The following is a 26,154-nucleotide window of genomic DNA, read 5'->3' as shown; positions in this document are numbered from 1 at the left end:
AAAAGTGCTAGAGTTTTATTGGTAAGGCATTACAATTCATTATGCCATTGTCACAACAGTGAAATGACTGAAAAGGCTGTTTTTATTTACTGGTACAACTCTGGCCCAGGAAAAAAAAAAAGGGGCAAACGTGAGAACATCAGGATGGGCTATGGTTGGGGCATGAGCTCAGTCAACTGGAAAAGAGCTGCTCACCATGAATAGGTGAATGGCCATTGCTCAGTAACTTCCCTGTTTATTCTCTCCCCATTCCTCCCTCCCCTCTCCTCATTGGTCTAGTCCTCTTCTTCCCCTTTATCTACATGCTCCTGCTCTCTCTCTGAAAAAGGCCCACACTGAGGACTGCTGCTGGTTACTGCTGTTCCTCCGATTTCTCCCCACTCGGTGCAAAATGACCAATGGCTATGTGAGCAAAGACTCCAACTACACACCTCCACACAAGGGTAGGATTTTAAGTTCATCAATCCGATTTCAAGTTTGTTAAAGTCTTGCTTAGTCCCCGTGCTTGATATCAAGCTGTATAATAAAATAACACATGGATAGAACTTTTCATAGTTCTGGGATCTATCAACTGTTTGTCTGTATAGGAAGATATTGGCAAGTAAAGAGGACACAACTGACACTGCTAGAACAATTTTTCTCATACTAGCTCATACTATATTACAGAGGGGGGTGCCTTTTAAAACCAAAATCTAATTAGTTCATCCTCGAGTCTAAGTAAATGTTTTTGCAAAATTTGAGAAAATTCCCTCAATGTGTTCCTGAGATATCGTGTTGCTGAAAAGAGGACAGGAAACACAATGCCTCTGGCCACGGAGACATGAAAACAGGCATCAGACAGAGAAAAGAGGCCAGACAAAGTGTGCTAGACGTGGTGGACTTTTGTCAGGTGGAGGGAGGGTTCCAGGGGGAAGAACCATTTTAAAGGCCGTTGTTAAATTTTATGAGGGACAGAAACATATACAGTCACAAACACATGCTGCTCACATATACATGCATATAGACGCATAAAACCACACAGTCAAACACATATCCATGCACTCACACAAACTCACAGATTTTCTTTAGCAAGGATACCTAGAAGGACATATGGCCTATTACACACACCTAAACAAACAGGCAAACATACCATACGCACACCCATACAAACACTGTTATCACCGTGTGGGGGCAGTAACATTCATGAAGATATGAGAACAAAGAATACTCACCGCCTTGAGAAATGCAATTGAGCCACCAGATAAATAAGTGACCTAATCAGTAGAGGTGAATTGTAAGTAGGCTACACCTGATGACAGAGAATTAAGGACATGTTCTCTGTAGTCTGTATGAAAATCAATATATATCTGCAAAAGCTGAATGACCTAAAGGGAACATGTAATCATTTGATTTTTGAAGTAATGAACTGTTGGTGCCATCACAAATGAGCCTTACATGCGTCTTTGTTTGTATGTTTCATTTTAGATCAATCTCATTTTAGCTGACCTGCCTCACACAGAAGCTGTGCACACTGGTACACACACAAATTCAGTGTCCCTTTCCTGGCACCTTGCAGGACACATTCACAAAAGCACACAATCACTGTAGTTAACCATCAACAGGACAATCCTAGGCACTCAGACAGCTATAACAGAGGAGATGGTCTACCACGGTCAATATTAGCCCATTATGGTGTTATATCAAAACCTTTCAACAAGCGGTGTGTATGTCTGTCTTTGTGGGTGTGTCTGAGTGTGCTCCTGTATGTCTAGCTTTTTGAGGACCTGCTTGAATTTTAGACCTTGAAATTGAAGACATTTTGGAAAAGAGGAACAATTTAGTTGGTCTTCAAAGGATTGTGTAAGAGTTAACATTTTAGATGATACTGTTATTTGCTTTCTTGCCACAGGTTAGTTGAAAAGATTATAATATTTTCATGTCTGCCCGTTAAATATGAAGACAGATCCAGCCTAGCCTGGCTCTGTCCAAAGATCACTGATGGACCTGTTATATCTCATTTGTTTGATCTGTGTAAAGTTGTGGTTTTACTGAACTTGAAAAACAATCATAAGGTTATAAATTTTATTCAAATGTCAAATGCATAAGAAACATTTAAATATTTTACACACTGAAAGACAGAATTTACAAAAACAAAAACACTAAAAAACTGTTACTGTTCTATAAAACTGAGTTTAAAAAATACAGAAGTTTGAATAAAAAATGAGTTTGAATTTCAGTTTGAAATCTGAGATCTCAGTGCTAGTAATGCTTTTGGGAGAGTTAAACACTACTGCCAGTTGATTTGCTCTTTCCCCCCCACTGACCCAGTTCCTACATCCTCTTTCCCATCTGAGTTGCAGTAGAAGGCAGCAGGGTTGGGGCCATGTCCAAATGAGCCCCATGACTGGTGGAAAGGTAAGATGGTGGTGGGCTCTCTTTGATTTGAGTCACTAGTGCCAATATTGGTGATTACATGAGAGTTTGAAGCAGCGATGTTGCCATACGTCACTGCAGTGCTGGGATCCAGGACATTGGCATTGCTGGGAGTGATGGCATTGCTATTGGTTACAGAGTTGAGGATATTGTCTGCATTGCTTGATGTTCCAGTGAGGCCAGAGGAGGGAAAGGTCAGAGCTGGAGCCTGAGTTGGGAGCAGATTACTGCCTGAAGTGGACATGAGGTTGGCGGTACGACTGAGGGCCAGGCGCTGGGTGAGGAGCTGGTGCTGCAGCCGCCTGTCGGTCCAGTCCTCCTGAGGCTGGCGGTGGATTTTCATGTGAGCGTTACGGGACTTGATTTTATAGAACATTCTGGGGAGTGAAAGAGGAAAGACAAAGGCAGAAATGAAGACAGGACTTGAAAATCAAAACCATCTGTTGGCTTGCCAAGAAGCCAAACAGACAAAGTTGTGTTTTGCAGCTTCATCCTGTATGACTGGTTCTACTCACTTGCCACACAGCTTGCAGGGAAAGTAGCTGGCCAATGAGGGCACAGGAACCGCCTCCTCCAGTCCAAACTGTTTATCCATTGGCTGACAGATGGGTGTTGCCTGTAAAAACAGGACCAATTGTAAGCCACCATGCTGTGATTGACTCATTGAACTGCATTCCACACTAGATAACAATCTAACTCATTACACAAGACTAAACAAGTACTCCAAATACTCAATATTCTGTACCATGTCAAGAACAGTACATATTCTATCAGTTTCTGTTTCCTACGAAGCTTATCTTGCAGGGATCAGAAAGCATGATGCAGTGGAGCCCACAGAGGGTGGGTGCAGACAAAACAACAGAGGACAACAACAACAACAGGAAAAGACTAAGCTAAATCAATAACAAAACAGAAACATCAAGGATGTCAGTCCTGGATCAGCTTGACAAGAGGCAGAAACAAGTAAAGTCTTTATTCCCCACTGCTCCTTTCAAGTGTTTCTTACACTTTTCTGCCGCTCCAGTTCTCCATCTCTGCTCTCTTCCTCCTTCTGTTTCTTCTGCTTGTCCAGAAGCTTCTTACTCAGGTAGTAAAATTCAATACACTGGCTCACTGTCTTAGTGCTTACCTGCAACACATACACACACACACAAACAAACATAAACACACGTTAGCATACGCACCTGAAAGTATAACTTTTTCCATCTCTACCCCAGCTTGATTCCAAATATCATACTAGCCCACACATTATTTAGGCATAATTAGGCTGACACATTCAGTTGCACTAACACTCTGCAAAATTACATTTTTTACAGCCTTTTATTGGGTCCACTGGGTGAGTGTTCAAGTGATCCTTTTGTGAATCAATTGCAACTTGTAATCCTTTTCAGTGTGCACAGTGTCCTGTGGAAGTGGTGGTGCCCTTTAGGGAGAATTTATATGCACTTTATCACTGCAGCGCCTCAGATTATAGACCATATGTGGAAGCCATGCTGCATTCAGGTGACTGTAAAGGGAGTTAATGAGTTGAAAGGGAAGGACTTCCTACATTCTAGCTGATGTAAATGATCAGAGGCTGATGAGAGCTAGACATTAGTCTTTACTCTTGCTTACTAGCATCATCACAATTATAATAAAACCGTCCATTTTTTCAATGCACTTAGATGTCTGCTGCTCTCCCGCTGAATTGCAGGTGAGTCACCAAAAACTGAACTGGTGCAGGCAGGAAAGAGAACACTACACACACTGCACCTTAGGAAAACGCTTATTACACTTTTGTGTAATGATACTGCACAAAAATAGAGCAATGAACACGGTAATGATGAGCACAAAGTAGACAACCACTGAGCAGTGTAGTGGACCAACTGAATGTGAATGCTTCACTTTCCATTTTCTACTCCATGTATTGATTTGGTCATCAAAAAAGATGACTTTTTATCACAGTAAATCTTCATCACTGTTGTTAAAACTGGATCTATGCTGCTGTAAGTCAAAATGCACCAAAATATAAATACAATAGCTGCAGAAAGAAAAGAATTTCTACTTGTGGGTGTGTGTATGCATGTATACTTTTAGACTAGGACAAAGACATATTAGAAAATGAACACATTAACAGGATAACCATTTAATAATTCAGCATAAATAACAATAAATGTATGAATAATTATTGTACCATTTTCTGTATGAGTGAAAAGTCTTTTCCGTAAGTCCCCAGAGCTGTGCTGAATAGACTCTTTTCAGTGTCTGTCCAAAAATCACTACCTACAGAGAGGGAGAGAGGGGAGGGGGAGGGGAAGGGAGGTATGACAAATAATGAAAACAAATACCAAAAGATTATCCTGCAATGCCTGAGTTGCTGGGATGCCAAGTAATGAAACGATTGCACTGAAATATGTTAAGTCCTGCAGCAACTCGACAATACCTAAAGAAAGGAGATGATGTGTCTGAGGAGTTTGTCAGTGTAAATTTTAATGACTGTCTGTCTTAGCAATGCAGCTTAAATGTAGCATGCACCTTTACACCACATTTACACCTACACCATATCTGTTGAGTTGATAAAGGTGATAGATACACAACTAAGTTGCTAAATTACATGTCATAGATTGCCTGAAGACACACACATTGTGAGACTTCACTCAGCAAGCTTCAAAGAGGCAGGGGGGGTGTTTGCCATTTGCTGTGGAGACCTGGAGTGATTCAGGGGGTCAATAGCTGGAGGGGAGTCCCGCAACATGCCAGGGATTTTACACATCTAAATGTTGTTTAGCTGCTCTCAGGTGGACCAAAGTTTATAGCAGTTCCCTTGAACACAGGGATACAGCCACCTGAGTGGTCACTACTACACAGAACAATGTCTGCTCTGTACTTTACATGGTTCTTTGTGGATTTAAATTCACCAAAGAGACAAAAGGGAGTGAGAGAGAGAGGGAGAATGGCATGTGATTAAAGTGGCAGAAGGTGTGGGCTATTACAAAGGCTACTATTATACCAGAGTGGGAGTGGTTTCTTTTTTGCTGACTCAGTTGCATACAACTGTTGACTGTTGAAAAAAACGTCCTTCTCTGCAACACATTTTAGTTATTTTTTCTGTACTGACTTAGTTCATAAACCAGAATATGGACAGATGTGGGTTTGATACAGTTTCAGTGGGAATACTAATAGTATTCAAATGACAGGAGTATTTAACTGTGGAGAAAATACCCAAACCCAAGCCAAGGAGTTATCTGAACATGAAGTGATCATTTAGGAATTTTCTTTTAACAGGCATAGAATAGTCAAGAGCTAGAGTGAGGTCAAAGGTCAAAGGTTACCAGAGTAGTGGTAGTCTCCTGTTGGTGAGGGCTGTGAAAACAGAAGCATCTCCAGAGTGGCCTGCACAGGAGAGAGAGAGATGGAGGAGGCAGAGAACAGACAGATGAGGCATGCAATGGAATTAACTGGATGTGACAGAAAGAAAGAAAGAAAGAAAGAAAGAAAGAAAGAAAGAAAGAAGACAGCATTAATATTCCAAGTAGCAGCTTACCATTGTGTTCCCGTGGCAGTAGTGCAGACAGTGCAGAGCCAGCTCTGTGTTACTGCCCCCTCCTGGTAGGCAGCTTGAACTACACATGGACAACAGCGTCTCCACTGCACATGCACACAAACACAAGTTTTTAACACTTCATAGCAGACATAATGAACTAAACTAAATGTTACTATGTTACTAAGGTTTTATCTCCCATCATAATTAGAAATTGGAAGTTTGCCCACTTGCTTGTAATGTTGAAGATCTTTGAATTCACCTACACCTTTTGGTCTTAGCATGAAGTTTTGGGGTGGACACCTGCATTAAGGCATGCCCTTTACCTTGCTTTTGTAAGTTAGCGCTCTCATCCAGCTCCTCTGATGGTTTCCAGAGCAACTGTTCCCTGGGGGACTCCTCCTCTGGTGACCACACCTCTGACCCCTTGCCATTCGCAAAGCACGGAGGAATCTCTGCCTGGAACTCTTTACCTACATTGACATAGCTGGAAAGAGGGGAAGACAAAGAAATGAGAATCAATGTGATGATAGACATAAACGACAACAATGTGAGCTAGAAAAAAACAATACCTCTACTGATACTACTATTTGACTGATAGTAGTCAGTCTATTACTATCCATATCTTGAGCCTGGCATTTCACTTACCGTAACACACCGCCTTCCTCCTCCTCTTCTGCGAATGTTTTGTCCTCTCTGTGATGGAGAGATGAGAGGGAGGAGTACAGCCCCGTCCCCCTGCGAACTGGATTGAGGAGGGGTCGGGGAGTGTAGTGGCCCCTCGTCTGACCCCTGCTGGAGTGAAGGATACTGGGAAAGGGTGTTCCAGTGTAGACCAGAGAAGCTATTTGCTGTAGGAATCCAAGAACAAAGCATTTTGATGTATTACCGTTATCCTCGTTTAAATAACACATTGTCAGAAACAAAAGCCAGAGAGAAAAATGTGGTGTTTTATAATTGAGGTCATAAAAGCTGACATATTTAGACAGTGACCTTACAGTTTTTGGTGGTTCGGCTTCTGCACCGGTGTCTAAAACACCTGTGCCCTCAAAAATATATTGAGGCAAATTTTTTGCCATTTTCCCAGAATAGTGTGATAAGAAATAAATTCATTTGTGTACAAGTACAGAGATAGCTCCATGACATATTTAGAAACAGATCGTCCAACGCCTTTCACCAACTCTAAATGAGTCTTATTTAGACACTGTATCTATTCAGCATGTCTAAAAATAAAAACCCTGCCTAAGACTGTGGTTTTAGAGGCAGTAACAGAGTTAGAGTTAATGTAATTTCTTGACAAACAGCCATTTATGCGTCCGCCCACTATGTCTTATCCAGCTGTGGCAAGTTTTGCTCCTGGGTTTTTTTGATGGAGGAGTGACGACAATGTGCAAACATGGAAACCTCACAGTGACAAATCCGACCTTGAAACACTGTTTGTTTGTGAGTAAGAGCGAAAAAAACACAACATCCTGTATTTACATTTTTATTTATTTCTTATTGTAACTCTACAATTATTCAAAAAGCCTGTACTCATAGCCTACATTTCTATCAGTATCAATAGATGTTTTTGGCCTAGACATCCAGTAGCCTTCATCCAAAAACTATTAAGCCAGCTACATCAGTGGAGATATGCCAAAACCCTCTTAAACGTGAGCTTACAACTCGGCAGCCAAATGATCATAACTTATACTGGAAAAGCTAAGTCCCGAGAAAACTGCTATTGTTTTTCTGACTCTCAGCAAGAGGAAATACACAAGCACATTTCCCAAAATAGTTTAAATGTCCTTAAATTGGTTCTTTTGTTGAAAATGTAGAAGCATCGTATCGCCATACCTGTAGCTGTGGCTGGTTAAGAGAGGCTGGTCCATTCTTTACTTTATGGGTCACCAAGTAAGGAGCTACCTTTTCTGCTGAAAGGTGGGGTGGAGGAGAGGGAAGATGGGGGGAGAGATGGAGAGATGGAGTGTTCAAGGGACACAGGGCTCTGGGTGGAGGGTGGAGGGATGAATGATGTGATGGGGAGGAAAGGAATGACGGCTCAGGAGACTGAAGGATGTCGTGTGGGGCTGGAAGAATAACAGAGAGGGGGAAAAAAAACAGAGTCAACAATCTGTAAAACTGCTTGATCATCTTGTGTTCGTGTGTGTAGCAGACAGTCAGACAAAACAACAATCTTAAAGTCAGAAACATTACTGTTATCTGTGCAGACAGGAAAGTGTCACACCTCAACTGACAGAATCTGTTTGTTATCTAGAAACAATGAACACACACGGTAATTCTGACATATTTCATGCTTGTTATCATGTGTGAACATTTCATTTTCTACATGGTGTAAAATAGTACGAAAGACATCTGTCACAAATGGTTATATATGTGAAAATATGAAAAGTGAAAATGTAATTTGCATACGGGAAATGGGAAATTTCACAAGTTCACCTACGAGAACCCACATGTCCCGTAAATTTACATGCGGGTATTAACCTGTGTTTTTTTTTTGTAATTCATTTAAAAATATGTTATTTCAAAGTATTTCAATTGCAGACTCTGGATAAATTCATATTTATTTTATATTCCTTACTATCATGCTTTTATTCATAGAAATGCCCACACAATACCTCACCTGTGATGTTGCTATACTCAGCACCATGGGAAGATCTTAGGTTGCCCTCATTGCTGCCTGGGTCGCCCGACGACTGTGGAAAGCAATGTGACAGCACTGGACACTTCCATAACATCCCAGGGGAATGGACAGATGGGAGAGACTGAAGGCGGGAAGAGAAAAACTGGAGCGTACCAAGTGATTCTCCCCCCAGGGAAACTGAATGTCCAGTTCCAACGAACGCACTGGGAGAGTCCATTTTGGAGGGCGAGTGAGAAGGGGGAGGTAGAGGTGTGGGAGGAGGACTAAGAACTGAAGACATGAGGTGAGATGACGTGGGAGGAGAGGGGAAAGATGGAAGAGAAGGGTGAGCAGGTGAGGAGGAGGAGGAGGGAGGCAGGTAGCAGTCTGAATCAAAAGCACAGCTGTTCCTTGACTTGACCAATCCAGGGCTTTCTCCTTTCCCTACTCCAAATTCCCACATCTGTCCTGAGGACTCCCCACTGGGAACCTGAGGGAATCTTCTCTTTCGCTGAGAGAGGAAAGCCTCAGAAAACGAGTCCAGTTTCTGAGTGAACGTCCCACTGTTGATGGTGATAGGTGACCTCAGTGGTAGGCACCCAGAGGCCAAAGTGAGGGTGTCTGCTGCTCCTCTCCACCTCCCTTCTCCGGTCTGACTCGAAGGAGAGACACTGAGCCACGGTCCCTCAAGCTCAGTTGGTTGAAGCTGATCCTCACCTGAGCCACAGCTGGACCCATAGTCCTCTTCTCTTCCTAAATAATTATCACTCACTCGTGAATCTGTCCTACAATACTCTATACTGCTGTCACTAAAGCTTCCTGCAGCACTTCTGTTGTGGGAAGTAGCTTGTTTAGTAAAGTGGCTAATGCTAGCCTCCCTGTTATAAACTGGTTCACTTTTAGCTTCACAGCTAACCTGGCCATGATTATTATAGTTTGCTCTGAGTTTACGCCTGAGTCCCTCCTCACTGCCACAATTCATGGTGTAAAAACCATCATTTGTGTTACTGTAGCAATCACCTTTACTATAAAAATCATCTGCAAAGCTTTCACAACTCTCGCCGTCTTCCCAAACATTCTCTTTTTTGCCATACCAGGGGTCAGCAAAATGGCTACCTAACCCACTATCTCTGTCAAGATGGCCTCCCAAGCTAGCATCTCCATCCAAACTTGTATTTTGGAAGCCTCTATCACCCCCACTGCTCCCCCTTTTTCCCCCAGAAGAGGTGTTTGAAGCCGGGAAAGACGCAGATTCTTCCCCTCTGTTTCCATACTGCTCCAGGGAGTCCAGGACTGGCTGGTATCCCGCTTCTGGGCTCTGAAGGCTCGGCAAGGTGAGGTGAAAGGATGGGCGGTGGCGATGGTGGTGAAGGTTGGGGAAGGAACGGTCATCCATGATCGTTTGATGGGTTTAGCTAGAGTGCCTACAGAGCACAGAAAGAAACACAGTGTTAGTCTAAATGAACAAAATTAAAAATCATTCATTAGCATTAATACTTTAACTAGTGCCTTCTCAGCAGTAACAGGTACCAGTTTTACTCCAAAGGTCTTGTGGTCTAGTGGTCTTGACTGATATACTGTAGTTAATGATATCATAGCTATTGAAAATTTTGTCTTTTCTAGCTATCAGAATTTGAAACTCTACTAGAATATTATGTTTGCACAAACTGCTGCTATCAAAATAAAGTACATGAAAAGGATTGTAAAATATCTGCAGTGGTAATATAGCTGACCTTCCTAACTGGGTCACACAATCGGACGCGTCACAGAATTGTGCAACACCGTTACAGAGTTAGATCTTTGTTCTCGAGTGCTGTAATTAATCACATTATGAAAACAATTTCTACACAATAGGTCTATTTCAAGAAACAACAGTAGAAAAGAGTTGTCACATTTTCTAGTCCAAGTCTGGTTTGAAGTTTATAGCACGCATTATGATGTTTAGCATTTATGCTAACAAAGTCTCCCTCAACTGATGCCATTTGATTTTTGGCATTTTCTGCCCTCAAAAAAGGATTAAAAGAAAGATTATCAGATGTGAATTAAAATGCCTGCGTACAATTTAGTCTGAAGAAAAATACAAGAGAAGTCATACCGAAGTGTCGCTGCAGGAGAAGCCAAGAAGCTAAAGAGACGGTTATTTTGCCAACAAACGAAATGCTACGTTAAACAAAAAACACTTCAGTTTTTTTTTTTGTTTGTTTTCTTTTTAACATTGTTTCAAGAACAAGGCAGCATGTTGGAAATTCACTTGTACACTGCATCGAATTAAATCTTAAGTCTTCGTTGGTTTTTCTTTCTCTCTTTCTTGAAACCACATTCTGCTCTAAATAGGACAATGCGTGAGTCAGAAAGAGAAAGAGCGAAAGATGAGATGAAGACAGATACACTGTATACGTTCTGAGGTTTTCTTTTTACCAGTTCTTGGTGCTTAATTTCCTTTTCACACATGTGCGTCCCCTGTTGTTCATGTTTTCGGGTTCTGGTTGTTCTTCTGATTTTCTTCATAATTCTTTCTGACTTTTTTGCTCTTTCGTTCTCCACTGTTTCGAGTGTAGAGTCTTATAATTTCCCCCTTGAGATTTTCAGCCTCTCACTTGGTCCTTCCTATCTCTCTCTCTCTCTCTCTTTCTCTCTCCCTATCGCTCTCTGCTGTGTATCCTTTGACACACACACACACACACACACACACACACACACACACACACACACACACGCATACATACTGTCTGTCACACATACATAGAGCGAAATGGACACAACCACTGATACACAGTGGTTTTTCACACACAAACACACACACACACACACACACACACACACACACACACACACACACACACACACACACACACACACTCATTTACTTGCTCAGTTACTCACTGAATCACACGTACTTACATACACACGCATGCTCTGACTTTCACACTCACACTCATACACACACTTGCAGGTGTCAGAAGGGACCAGCGGGTGATGTTGCCTCTTTGCCTTTTCGTCGTCGTGGTAACCACATCCTGAGGAAACAAACGCTGACGGATCTCCCTCCTTTCAGCTATCTTTATCTCTCTGCCCCCCTCCTCCATCTCTCTGTCTCTCTTTCCGTCTCTTTGCCTGTCCTTATCTCACTCTGTCTTTCTCTCTCTTTCTTACCAAGCGCCCAACTTTGTTTTCTCTCGTCCTGTCTATGATCTCTCTTTTGCTTGCTTTTTATCTTCTCTCCTTTATGTTTTTATCCCTTCAAACAATGGCTTCTTTTTTTTTTCTAATGCCCCATCTCCTTTTTGACATTTTCTTCCTTTTCTTGCAGATGTTTTTCCATAGTTTCTTTCTTATTTCAGACATTCATGCTGAGGCTGAGGTTGGGTTATGAAAATACTTAGGGATGTGTATAAAATTCTTTAACCTTAAAAACTTTCTAAACTGCAGTTGACGTAATTTTAGTTTTACACTTTAATTACGTAATTACACATTTATTGTATAGGGTGTGTGTAGAAAGTACTACTTTGGTTGACTGTACTAAGTTCATATGTAACGGACTGCAACTGTGTGCGTGTCTGTACATCAGTGCCTCTCTACACCTCAATACGCAATACAACCAATACGCGTCTTTGTGTGGCTACATAAAGCACATTTTAAGTGTGTGTGTGTGTGTGTGTGTGTGTGTGTGTGTGTGTGTGTGTGTGTGCGCGTGCATACGTGTGAGAGTGCGTGTGCAGAGGCGGGAGTGTAGATGTTTACCAGATCAAGAGTCTCTGGCTGAGTCAGCTGACAGGAAGTGAGAGAGAACGAAACAGGAAGGAAGACGGCGACAAACGATGAGGTTCAGGGAACCCTCTAAACACCCTGCTGCCCCACCTACTCACCCACCAAACACACACACACACACATGGACAGAGAGAGAGAGAGAGAGAGAGAGAGAGAGAGAGAGAGAGAGAGAGAGAGATAGCACCTTTAACGTGCTATGTTGCTGTTTTCTACCTTTATTATGTCATATAACCTTAAAGCAGCTACTCACACATGCACACACAACCTCAAATATGAGTGCTGACAGATCCTCAAGTCTGTGAGCAACCTCAGCCTGTGACCTCTGCCCAACACCCTCACCCTTACACACACACACACACACACACATACAGACGTGTTACGTGAATCTTCTGTGGCAGCATCAGAATATTGAAAAGCAGTATAATGATGTAGAAATTCTCAATTAAAAGTCCAAAAGGAATGAAGCTTTAAAGTTTGACCAGTAAAACATAATAAAGCTTGTTATGAAGAGTGGTAAGTTAGTCAACTGTTAAAATATTGGCAGTACTCTCAGGTTGTGTGTGGTCCAGGTGATGCAAGGACTAACGGCTTCACACATAATTCATCATATCTCATCTTTAAATCTGGAATACTGTATATACTTATACAAAATTCATTATTATTATATTAACTATGAGGTATGTATAATGTATATGGTCAATTATTAAATGTAAGTAACAAAACAAGTCAGTTCCTCTGAATTGTAATCTGCATCACTCGTGAAATCAGAAATAACTATCTTTCTGATAACAGTTCAAATCTCTAAAACTGTTATTCAACATTCATTTTCACTGAACTCTGAAAACCTTTTCTACAAGTTGATGCCTTGCTGTCCATTCAGTTCATCAAAATGTCATCAAATTTGCAACATGTGAGCAGTGATTTGCAGCTGGAGATCTTATTCCTTTTGCTCAACACATTTCACTCATCACAACATACACCGGTTGCCACACATGCATGAGCATACGAGACCCTGTGGGACAAATCAACGTGCAATTGTGAGTGAGAGCCGTTTGTCACCATTTGCAATGTGCGCGCAAGGTGTGTGTGTGCTCGCAAACCGCTTTCGTGAAATAGGTCCGTGTTTGGATGAGAGGCTTTTCAGTTGCTAATAATGTTCACTCGTCAAAAATTAGAATCCATATTTAGAACTAATGGTAATAAATTAACAATAACGGTTGGAAGTAGCACTCATCTAATCAGCTTGCTTGTTGTTTATAATAAGTAATTTCACAGTGGATACAATGAGAAAAGGAGCAAAAGTGTGTGTGTGTGTGTGTGTGTGTGTGTGTGTGTGTGTGTGTGTGTGTGTGTGTGTTTACAGGTGATAATGTTAATGCTGAGGTCACTTGTACAGTGTGACTACATCTCATAGCTGGAAACCTCAGCATTAACATGCATACTCGATAATGATGTGGTAACTAAACAACCTGTCTGACACAATAACCTCAACATTAGCATGATGATAACTTTGCCAATATTTTATTGATGAGTAAATCATGTTATTTGAGATCACTTGCTTTGTCTTGTTTGGACACAATGTTACTTTAAATCTCCATCGTCAATGCAAAGATTTCAGCTGCAATGAAACATTTACCGGCTTATATAAAACCTATTATCGACGATGTCTGAGTCATCTTCACATTATTGTGGTTACTCATTGAGATCCAGACAGTTGATCGATTCCATGTTTTCTGTCCTTCTTGTTACAATTTCATTACATATTTTAGGATAAAGCGATGTCCTTTCCAGATAGTCAATAATCAAGTTCAAAGAGAAGACATCATAAAATCTGCTGCAACTTAATTAAATGAAAGAAGAAAACTTTCAAATGTAATCTTGCAATACTTAGTTCTGCACAAAGACATGAAGGCATTATGTTTAGTCTTCAAAAACCTTAACTGAGAGCCACTTCTATTAAAGAGCCTTCTTATCAGTTTTTAGATGTGTTTGGTTGTTCTCTCACATCCTACCTTCTCTATAGCAGTCATTCTGACATGGTCTGCTAATTTGTCTGCGTCTTCTGTGTGTATTCATTTGCATGCATTTGTATTTGAAACCTTGAGAAAACAGCCGATTGAAAAATGTGTGAATGAAAGGATGTGAGAGGATGGAAGGGGAGTGCAGAGGAGTTCGTACGTGGGGAGACTCTTCTCTAGTTTTCTCTCAAATTCACCATAAAAAGATGTGGGAGCAGAGGAGGGGGAAAGAGACAAAGCACTTCTGGACTTTTTTTTCTCCGAGGCCGTCACTCCATCTGTCTTCCGTCACTGAGAAAAAAAAGCGATGACTGGCGGGAAGAGAGGAACTGAATGGACGAGAGAGAAATTAAACCAAAACGTTGCGTAGCCTATCATAAAACACTTTTTAACCAAAGTAAATCTTTTTGAACAGCCAGCAGATATTCGATTGATGCCATAGTGTTTTCTGAATAAGCTCATTCCCTCTCATTAACCTTGTTATCATTTGACGATGTCGACGTTGTAGGTGTGTGTGTCATGGACAGTAGAAGAAAGTGTAACATTACCTAAAAAGCATGACGACGGTGTTTGTAAAATACTGAACACCGAGAAGCGAAACTGCCACCAAACTGTGCATCACACAAGAAGTAGGTGACAGAGAGATTATTTTTCAAAAAGGTGGACTTTTCCTTTCAGGTCATTTTATACAAACATATGAAGCTAAAAGGAAACTCTAGATTTACTCAAAAGACTTTCCTATCTGAAAATAATAATGCCTGTTTTGGAAAAACAGTCACGACGAGTGTCTTAAAGACAAAAGCATGTCTAAAACATACTGTCAGACAGTATAGTCTAAACAGTCTTATAAAATAAAAGCTTAATAGTGCACAGAATGTTTTTTTCCCCACTTAATTGTAAATAAAAAAAAAACATAGAATTTTGATTAGTGCCAAGCGTCAGTGTTGCGTATTTCTGTGTTTGATCTGAGGTTTTTGGCTGTAGCTTGGACTGTGATATCAGTATCATTATTTATTATTATTATTTATATACACAAGGAAACATATGCGACAATACAAATAAGCAACTCACAGCTTTGTGCTGGGAGACCCCAGTCAGGTTTGCTTGCTGATTGTAAAACTGGTATATTAATATTTGATGTATTTTAACCAAAAAATAGTGACGATGGAAATATAGCATACGTTCCTTTTCATGCACCTGGTGCTCCTTCTGTGAAAGAATAAAAGCAGCTTGAAAATTACAATTCTTTAATCATCGTAGTAACAAGCGTTTTTACACCTGAAAAGATCAGAGGCCAGAAAATGTTCAGAGACCCTGCTGCCTGCACATGTGCCCACAATGCTACAGAAAGACTGATGCAGGCTTCTTTCATTTAAACTTTGTGATTTGAGTCTGCACCACAGGGCGACTGTTTACAGTTCATTTGTAAAAGTGCCGTAACATGGTCAGATCATGATAACCTGTGGAGTGATGCAATAGCATCCTTTGTTTCATATGTGGTTCTATGATGCACATTGAGGGACATTTTCAACTCAGACTGAGTGAAGTTGTTTGTATAGTGGACAGCTGTTAAGCAGTGGCCAGACTCTGGAGTTCATGTCATGAAGAGCGCTGATCGACCAGAACTGTCTGAAACTCTTACTCTAGCCTAAAGGTGCTTTAAAAGAACTTTTCAAGCGCTACGAGTTATCAAGCTTGGTTCAAGAGTGACAAAAAAATGTTAAACACAATATCATTCATGAGCGGCCAACAAGAGTTATTCCAAGTTCAAATTGTCTGTAACATCATAGTAAAGATGCACATAACTGCAGCGCAGATTAATGGCAATTTTACGATCCCATCTATATATATGCTTAAAATCCGTAACTTTACTGTGGTTAAGTCTGATCAAATATAAAGGCAGAAAACATGTGACACTGTAGGTACAGTATGATACTGAGAACATGATTATTTCCATTACTGTACTATTCCATGGATGTAGGAAATACCATCAAACTATGACTCTAATTCATTACGCATGTAACTGCAAAGGACTAAATTTAGTCTTCTTCTGAATACAATAATAAATTACAGCAGAGGTCGTGGGGGTCAACCGAATGAATGAATTATAAGAAGTAATCAGCATATTGTCTAGAACATTTTACAATATGGGATTAATTTCACCATTAGATGTGTTCTTCCTTTTCTTTAAGCTATCACACCATTCAAACTAATAATGGATTTTGATTTGCAGTATTGCAAGTTAAATCATAAAATTACAAAATAATGTATTTTTGCATTTGGAAAAACAGATTAAGAATTATACTGTAACACTATATTGCGATTATAATTAATGTTGAATTTGCCGCTGATGCGTTGATAAACATTCAATTATTCCGGTACGTGAATGGGGCTAAAACTGCGAATAACATGATTTACCAGTGTCACTGATAAAAGACAGAACACGTCTCTGTCATTTTGATTGTGATGCATCAACTCAAATATTAAATATCAAATATTTTATATATGTTTTATTCTACAGGTCTCTGTTACTATTACTAGCACACCCACCATAGGGGCCATCCAATAATCATAACCAAGAGATGTTAATTTACATCAACACAAAACTTCCAGATGAACTTCAGACTTTTTGTTTGATTACAGTGTAAACATATGATTCACATTTCCACACCTGGAAACTAGTGAGCAAGCAGTGATTAGGCAGTAATCAGTGCATTCATATTAGTTATTTCCAACAGTTGGAAGAAAAAGCACCTTGTATTCAGATCGACGCACATTCTGTTTGCTGCTATTTACATTGTAATGCATTAATATTTTCTGAAGGATGATAGCTCTTACTGCCTACTGTAGCATTTTCCTACAGTTGCAGTTTTAGTCTCCACAGTGACTTTGATGCTTGAATGACTACAGTAAATAAAAACCACAATGCAACGATACAGCAAAGACGACAAAGTCAGAGACAACATGAATATGGTTTTTTACTCTGTATGAAATTTGTATTTTTTATACTGACTGTGAAAGTGAAAAGTAAACTGATTTGAATTAAGTGCAAATATAAAGCGCACAGTAATGGACTGCAAAAAATATTTACTCCTTTAATTTGACACATCTAAATCATCATGGGTGCAGCTGACAGATTAGAGTTGTGGATGATTTGTGTGTATTCAAGTTATTTTAGGTTGCACACACTCCAGTTCCTTGTAAAGACTTCAGCAGTAAGATAAAGGAACATTGTTGGGTAATCTGCAATTAAAAAATACCAATCAGGGAAAAGCAGAATGTTTTCGAGGCGCTGACTATGCCCTACTGACTGTCCTCAAACAGACGTCTGTGTGAAAACCAGTGAGGGAGGCCAACAAGAGGCCAGCCGCTGCCAGGGAGATACAGGTTTCCATAGTTGAGAAGGGAGACACATACAACAACGGTTTCCCGGATGTTTTACCAGCCACAGCTTTATGGCGAAGCGAAAAACCCACTGTTAAAAAAGCGTCACATGACATCTGAGATCATGTTTGTCAGAACACATGTGGGAAACAAAGTGGCAGAGGGTTTTAGGGCCTGATGGGACAAAAATGTAGGTCTGGTGTATCAGCGTCATGCGAAAGCCCGTGAAACATAAACCCAAAGCTAGGCAGAAAAAAATAACAAATAAGACATTAATGTCGTGGAGTGGACGAGTCAAAATTCAGGCCTCAGTCTAATTCAGGGTATGTGGCAGAAATTGCTGTTCACTCACGGCCCCAATGCTACTGAACAGAGCTTGAGCATTTTTGCAACAATGAACAATAAAAAACTGCGGCGTCAAGATGTTTAAATCAAATACAGCGCAGAATTATGTCTATCACTGCTGTCAAAGGCACCTATACAAATTGCGGCAGTAATTGAAAGAGTGAATTCTTCTGTATCCTTTTAGTCTGCGTTTACTCTGCTGAATATTTCTTATATATACGTATATGAGTTACAATAACAATGAACAATGGAATAGTTCTTTGAATCCTCCTTGATTGTTATAAGTCTCCGGATAAGACTGAAATGCACTGTCTGCAACCCATTGCAGTCTTCTTCCGTTTCCTCATTTCACCCATTCTTCCCGAGAGTGTGGAAGCCCATGACAACAAAAGTTACAAAAGCCATGTAAACATGAATACAGCTGAGATGAGAAAATAACGGGACTCATTTCTGATTCCTAAGCTTTGATTTTCATGTTGAGCGGCTAAAATCTGGTAATGTTCAATACAAATGTTTTTGATTCGGGCCTTTGTTGGCACAGATGCTTAAGCTCTACTTCCCAGTGTGAGACAGAAAAGCGGTCGTTGCCCCCGTTCTGTCTCCAGATGTCAAAGGAGGTCACAAAATCGAAGGAGGACAAAAATAGCAACAACAACACAAACTCTTCTAATGTTTTGCCCACCTTCTTTTAAGCAGCTGGGACAGATGAAAATGTGAAACAACAGAAAGACAGTTCAACGAACTGCAGCCTCCACAATGACGAACGTCAAATCTACACCCCTGTAAAACAGTTTAAACAAAAACTGGCCATTTCAGTCGTCAGTGTACAACCACACTGATGTTATATAGGTTTTAGCGTGGTGTAACAAACTAAATGCTTACTGTAGATTCACACTAGTATCAAAGCACAGCAAATTAATGGCTTCTTTGATTACATCCAAGGCCTCACATTACATGTGGGCCTTTGCTGCAAGACAATAACTTTCATATGTTTATCTGTACCTGGGTCCGGAGTAAACTGAGGCCCTGCTTTATCATATCATTATATCTTTACAAAGTGTTCACAGTGAACGAAGTCAAGCTTGTGGTTTTATGACCGTCTGTGTAAGAGCTGTAAACACCAATATGTTGTGGGTAACGACACTGAAATGTTACAAAATGTTGAAGTGCAGAACTTTTGTTGCTATTTGTGTAATATGGATCTTTCCAATGCATTTACTGCAGATTGGTTTATCAATATGTTTTATTAAATATTCAGCGGAGGCACATTTTTAAATCAAAATGTGAAAAAAGCAGTGTAAATGAACTGAGTGCAATAATAGTATTAAATATCATGAATGTCTTTCTGAAATTTAACTGGCTTTATCTACATTTACATGTATTCATTTGGCAGTTGGATTCATCCAAGTCAACCTACAAAACTAATCATTTAACCTATGAAATCCATAAAAATGTGAATCTTGTGAATGTAAATGTTACATGGTGCCAGATAAACAAGACTCAGGGGGAACAGGTGTGTTTTACAAGTGTGTGAGCATGCTAGTAATGCTAATGTTGGGTCCTTGCGTTCAGTTAAACTTTCTCTAAACTTATTCTGAAAACTCCAGCTTCATAGTGTCCTGCTTAGACAAACAAACAAACAGAAAATGTGGAATTACAATAAAAATGCATTCTTACCTGTTAATTTGTCATTGCGAGGAGAGATGTCAGTGGCAGTGGCAGGTCTGCTGGTAGGTACACATGTGTGCGAGAAAGGGGGAGGAGACAGACAACGAACAAGAGAGAGAGAAGAAGAGAGATGTAACTTCGCCAAAGATGATCGGCCGCTGTCACTCTTTCATTTGATCTCTCAGCCTTTCACCAACCTTGTCATAACGCCACTATGTGTGTGTGCGTGTGTGTGTGTGTGTGTTTGTGTGTGCGCGCACGCGTGTGTGTATGTGTGTGTGTCAAGCTGTGTCATAGTGATGCTGGAAACAAGAGAAAAACACCTTAGTGTGTGGCTTAAACCTCACACACATACATACACACACTTTCAGTTTGAGTGGGTGTTTTTTCAACCCGCTCATCCCTCATTTTTTCTTACGGTATCTTTTAGTCTGTATATTATAAAGGGTCACACACACACACACATCCTTATATTATACACACACACCTAGAACCACATACTGTACATGCTCATAGCTAGTACGGCACATTGATCATTTGGAAGGCGGTTTGTCCGATCAGTGTATGTTTGACAGTGGAGGTATGCACCATGAATTCAGTTTCTGGGTAGATATTTGATCTTTTGTTTTTTAACTCTCTCTCAAAAAACTGAAGTCCTGGCCACTATGTGTGTGGAATCCTGTTCTAGTTTTGAAGGAAGTTGAAAAACAGTTTGTCATTTATTCTCTCCCTTGCTGATAATTAGATAAGAGGAGAAACTCCAGTCTCTGGATGGTAAATATGAAGCGACAGCCGGCAGCCTGTTAGCTTAGTTTAGCACACAGACTGGAGAAACAGCTGTCCTCGGTCCAAAGATAACAAAATCCACTTATCAGCACCTCTAAAGCTCCTTAATTAACAAATCATATGTCATTTGTTTAATCACGCACATAAAATTTGAGTTTTAGGAACTCACTGTGTCAAACCAAGCAATAGTCTGGTACACAACCTCCCATGAAACCGTAACTTGTCATTTTTACACCTCTGTTTTTATACAGATGAGACAAAGAAGATAACGTGTTAATAACAGAGATTTAAAGGTGTTGGTTGGGGGATTTTGTGACAGAGACAGGCTAACTGTTTTTCAATCTTTGTGCTAAGCTAAAGATATCAGCTAGGAGTCTCATCTATCTTTGAAGTTTTGTCCCATTCCTTGAGAAATGTACACTTTTCTTGCATTTTAAAGGGGCTATGTGTAAGTATTTTGGTTTAAAGCAATCAAAAATTATTTTAATTATAAACTGAATGTGAAGACATAAAAAAGACTCTCATAACACTTTGTAGCCTACCTCAAGAGATGAGTGTGTCACTGTGGCATCCACTCTGCCATCGGTCCAACATGAGAGGATGAGGAATAAGTAACTGTGTTGCAGCCATCCTCTGTGACATTCCTCCACTTTTTTTCAAGTTCAGCTTCTGATGCTGCTGATTTGGCTTGACCTCTCATGGCCTGTCCTCCGGTCCTTCCACCACTACATCTTCCCTGTGTCTCTGACCGGGCACACTGGGTGTCAAATCGTCGTTGTCAGTCTGAAAAACAAATAATCAGATTGCAAGGTAAACCTGTGTGGAAAACATTATTCCCCAATCCTTGCAGGTTTGGCAACATGTAAACAACTGCCCTGTACTGAGGTTTGATTTATTCAAGCTAACATTAGCTCAGCATGAGGGTGAGGGTTGAGTGACCAGTGAGCCCAGTCCCAGAACATGCACGCAACACAACACCCTCTCATGCTCACCCTCAATGACAGGCAGACAGAGAGGGCTGGTAAAAACTTTATGGATTTTTTGATGGTCCACCAGCCCACTGATGCTGCATCTAACTGAGACTTGTGAGACTGTGGCACAGGGGAAGGGGTTGGGAGAGGAGGTAATGACAGGGGTAGATGCACCAAACAACATTCTGGTAATATGCTGCCCCCTATTTGTTCGGAAGACATTATTCCCCGGTCGGCAAATTCTTACACATTACCCCTTTAAGCTGAACATACCTTGACTACAGGCTCCAAGAGAGAAAAAGAGGAAGATTTTGAAAAACAGAAGAATTGAAGAAAGGTAGATTGGAGTGAGGTAAGATGTTTTATGGGCAGATTCTAATGTTGTGTTAATTTGTGAGCTTTGGAGATGATAGGCAGGATTTTTTTTCCTTTAAAACAGAGCAGAAAGAACCTATTTCCCCCTGTTTCCAGTTCACTAAGCTAAGCTAACTAGCTGGTGGCTGTGGCCTTATATTGAACAAACAGAGATGAGTGCTTTCACAAAGGCCCGGTTCTAGACTTCTTTGATTGGGGGGGGGCATTAACAGATGTTGACTGGTTACTAACTGCCAGTCATAAAGACCCCTTACTGGGCTGGTCTGAGCATTATTTAGGACTGTAAGCTATAACATGCAATGTTTTATGTTACCTAAAACTAAAGTCATAGAATCTAATAATACATAAGCCCATAATGTATTTAATTTGGAATTAATTAGTTGATTTCATTTTTACACAGTGATTTTACTTCTCCTGTAGTAAAATGTGTTTTCAGTCATAGTAGTTAGTGACAATTGACGTGCTGACGTCAGTGTAGTCTCATCTCCAGTCTCTGAAGTTTGTGTTACTGGTAGCGTATTGCTGCTCTGTCTGAACACAGTTAACGTTGTTTTCTTCATCACAGTGACTAATTACCTGCTGTACATTTAAACTTACGCTAGTTCTGCTCCAGCACTCAGAGCTCTCTGCTCCTTTTAGCACATTAAATCAGCAGTTGTTTACATACTACTCAGATGCTAGTTAATTTAGCTTAGTTGTTAGCGCTAGCTTCTCTCTCTCTCTCTTGTTCGGTGTGTCTTGAATCAGCAGATTAAGTTTTTCATCAGAGTGTGGTGTTGTTGTAACTTCAGTGTAAAGGATTGTGATGTTTATTACATTTTCAGTGATCTGTGCTGTCTTACCTTCGTCACACGGTTCAGCTCGCGAACGGAACTTTTTCTAATCTGAGACTTCTGCGTACACTAAAACCTTCGGCGTGATAGGCTATTACTCATTACTTGTAACCAATCAGATGTAGCGGTGGGCGGGACATTACACCAAAGTGGCGCATTATAAATCGGTTGTCGGTTAAATAATACCAATAATCGGAAACTGCTGAATATCTCTACTTTTCAGTTATTTTTTAAATTTTGGGATGAAGAGGGACGATTTGGTGGGGCAGTGGGATAATTTGGCATTGCTCCCCAGTGCACATGCCTAGAGCCGGCTGCTTTCACCTCTCATCTAACTTTTGACGAGATGAATAAGCACATTATTTTGTATATTCCTAAATTAATTTGCTTTTAATTAAATTTATACACAGTAAATCTGTGGCCAGGTAGTATTCAAGAAAAGTAAAATGCACATAGAGGGAGAAATGGGTTCATGGTTATGGTTGTTTTGTTTTTTTTGGGGGGGGGGGTGATCTGTTGGTACCATTATATGCTTCAGTTTTCATTTTTTTATTCCTAAAATAAAACAGAACAGAGCATGGTGATGCTACAAGAATACATTATGAACATAGCTGACAAAAGAAACATGAATTCAGGACAAGAAAACAACTCTACCCAAAGGCCACTCTAGACCGATCCTCTCTAAACTGTCTGATGAAGAGCAAGCATGTCGTTTGAAATTATATGTGCTTTTTCCAGAGAAGCAAAAAACAAGTTTGTCCTTCATAGTGTACCCTAATTCTTTAAAGGTGGAGAGTTCCCCACAAGTCATTTAGCCGGTGCTGTACTGAAGGCGGCCCTGGTGTTTTGTAATAACATTTTCTTTGCTGTTTTAAGACCATCGTCAGAACGAGGGGTTTATAAGTGCCAAGCAGTTCTTCTTGTTCCAGGGCCCTCTGACATGATGAATCCAGCCCTGGTAAGACTGAACAGGAGTGACAATACAGATTCATTCTGAGGCACTGACACGCAACAGTCCAACATTTCAAAGGTCAGTTTAAAAGTCAGAGGAGATGACTAGAAGTTCAACAATAAAATAAATGAGTATTTCTCTCCCTGTTCAACTATGCTTGAAATGCCCTTGAGCCTCAAACTGTTCTAGAAGAGCTATACATTGGTCGACCGCTCGTACTGTTGTGAACATGTAAAACTGTATGAAGACAAAGTTCAAACATTCAGCCTAAAGTGAAGCAGCGTTTCCTGGACTTGTACTTGTAACTGATGAAAGCATAAAAATGCATTTGGTAATGAATAAACTGAAGAGAGTGAAGAGGTAGCTTTGGAAACAAACATTTTTCACATGTAAAAACCTGGTATATTAAATGGTTACGTTAGTGTCAGTATATTGAGCGGAGTGACTCGCTTTAGGATTGTTTTTTGAGTGTACAATATCTTGCTTTCACTCACAGTTTGCAGGTTTTCAGAACACTGGGCTTTCCATGATCAAGTGACAGGTGAAGTGAACTACATTATAGTGTAAAACATCATTAGTGTCTGTGCACTGCTCCATGAAAGCTGATGAAAGGTCATGTAACTTTGTGATGTAAAAGGTGTAAGTGTGTGTGTCAGACTCAGACTGAGAGTCAGTCATGAGTGTGCATGGTGGTGGGTGAGACGGTGGTTGGGTTTCGCAGCGGCGTGGGGTGCGCAGAGAGGTGCTTAGACAGTCTCTGATTCCCGGTATCATCAACTTCAAACCTCCCCTGTGATACCACAGCAACACGGCGGCGCTGTATTGTCCCAGGACCCTGAAACTCTGTTGAGAATTAACTTAAGTTTCAGGTATTAAAGGGACTGTCTGACATTTTTATCAAAAGGATGCTCTTAAATCAATGATTTTGAATAAGAAATGGTTTTATGAAATTACATTATTAATACTGAAACTAATCTTAAATTTACATATTTAAACTTTAAAGATACAGTGTAGGAATTCAGAATTTGATGACTAGTGCTTTTTTTTTAAGTTAGAGTTCCAGAGTAGTTACTCACATTATTTTAAGTTTGTTGATTTATGTTTCAAAAAGTTGCCACAGTACCATACAAGACACCATTTGATAAGATAAGATTAAACATACAAATTTACAAGACATCTTCAAGTACCACATTTAAAGTATCACATCAAAACCAAAATAAACCATAAACGCTGTATGCACTGTTGCAGCAAATTTAAGGCTAAAAATTTCACTCAGATACAGTTCCAATACATAAAATACATAAATAAAAGAAAAATGAGAAAGTGATTGAAGAAAAGACAATTTTTTGCTTTTTACAAAGTCTTAATGATTTCGTATTAAAAGCAGCAGTGGCGGAAGCATCCAGGACCTTAGTTTAGTTTAGTTAAGTAAATATACAACACCACAATGGAAGAGTATTCTGTTACAAGCAAAAGAGCTAAAGTTCAAAATTTTTGCTTAAATAAAAGTATAGATGTATTATCAAGTGAAATGTACCTGAGTATATTTAATAAAGTATCATACTTTAGTACAAATTTGAGGTACTTGCACCTGAGTATTTCACTCTTTTTCTACTTTACATTTGTATACTTCAGAGGAAAGTATTGCACTCTTTACTCCAGCATATTTAGTGACTAGTTACTTCTTAAATTAAGATTTTACATACAAAGCATATGACTGGATACTAAAATATAATGCATTGTTATAGATTAAACAGTGTATTGTAGTTAAAATATACTCCACCTAAACTACAGGGAAATGCATACTTACACATTTATGCATCAATAATATACCGTAGTAATATAATATATGATTTTATAATACGGACAGGTGCCATTCTGCTGCACTGAGTACTTTTACTCTTGATACTTGAAGTACATTTTTCTAATAGAACTTTAACTTTTAGCAATACATTTTCAATGCAGGACTTTTACTTGTAACAGAATATTTTTAAATTGTGGTTTTGCCACTTAAACTGATGTAGTAGGATTTGAACACAACGCTAGTCAGCAAAATATACATAAATATAGATATACTGTATCAAAATTAAAAGTACGCATTATACAGAATGGTTCCTTTTAGAGTGGTATATGATATATATTATTGGATTTTTTAAAAACGGATATATTAATGTGTAAGCATTATTTTAATTTTGTAACTGGTCGAGTTGGAGATAATTTGACCCACTTTCTGTACTGTTGGGATGTTTCATTAAAACTGGTGTATAATACTTCAAAAGCCACTGATGTGTTTTGCCAAATAACTAGTAACTACAGCTGCAAGATAAAGTTTGTTAGTATAGTTCCCTTGAAAATGCAGTGGAGTGCTGCACAATAAATATAAAGCATAAAAATGGAAAAACTCAAGTAAAAGTACCTCAAAACTCTGGAATGGCACCAGAGACCTCAAACTGGGCCGGTTGATGGTTAAACAAATAGTTATGTCGACGTTTTTCTGAA

At 39.8% G+C, this 26,154-nt stretch overlaps 1 protein-coding gene and 1 long non-coding RNA gene across 4 annotated transcripts; one reads left to right on the top strand and one right to left on the bottom strand.

Moving 5' to 3' along the window:
* The first annotated feature begins 100 nt into the window (after positions 1-100).
* On the top strand, positions 101-2,823 carry LOC147819229 (uncharacterized). The gene is made up of 3 exons (XR_015437116.1): positions 101-443; positions 2,308-2,394; positions 2,587-2,823. It is a non-coding gene; the product is annotated as an uncharacterized LOC147819229 (long non-coding RNA).
* On the bottom strand, positions 2,048-19,902 carry LOC111653470 (uncharacterized). 3 transcript variants are annotated; one of them, XM_087173430.1, is made up of 11 exons: positions 19,748-19,902; positions 8,556-9,979; positions 7,769-8,001; positions 6,581-6,783; positions 6,259-6,419; positions 5,936-6,039; positions 5,724-5,784; positions 4,586-4,674; positions 3,419-3,541; positions 2,928-3,028; positions 2,048-2,789 (listed from the first exon to the last, which is right to left on the bottom strand). In XM_087173430.1, the coding sequence occupies exons 2-11, from the start codon at positions 9,949-9,951 to the stop codon at positions 2,267-2,269; spliced, it is 2,994 nt and encodes a 997-aa protein (XP_087029556.1). In that variant the 5' UTR covers positions 9,952-9,979; positions 19,748-19,902; the 3' UTR covers positions 2,048-2,266. The 3 variants fall into 3 exon arrangements, with proteins under 3 accessions (XP_087029556.1, XP_087029555.1, XP_087029557.1); XM_087173429.1 differs by lacking the exon at positions 19,748-19,902 and adding an exon at positions 10,974-11,427; XM_087173431.1 differs by lacking the exon at positions 19,748-19,902 and adding an exon at positions 10,651-10,769.
* Between the last annotated feature and the right edge of the window lie 6,252 nt (positions 19,903-26,154).

The sequence above is a fragment of the Seriola lalandi genome, unplaced genomic scaffold, assembly GCF_002814215.2.
Source record: "Seriola lalandi dorsalis isolate HSWRI2012SDOR001 ecotype SW California unplaced genomic scaffold, Sedor1 jcf7180002054216, whole genome shotgun sequence".
Taxonomy (NCBI): domain Eukaryota; kingdom Metazoa; phylum Chordata; class Actinopteri; order Carangiformes; family Carangidae; genus Seriola; species Seriola lalandi.
The sequence above is the reverse complement of the archived record's forward strand: the minus strand, read 5'-3'. Positions and strand labels throughout refer to the sequence as shown.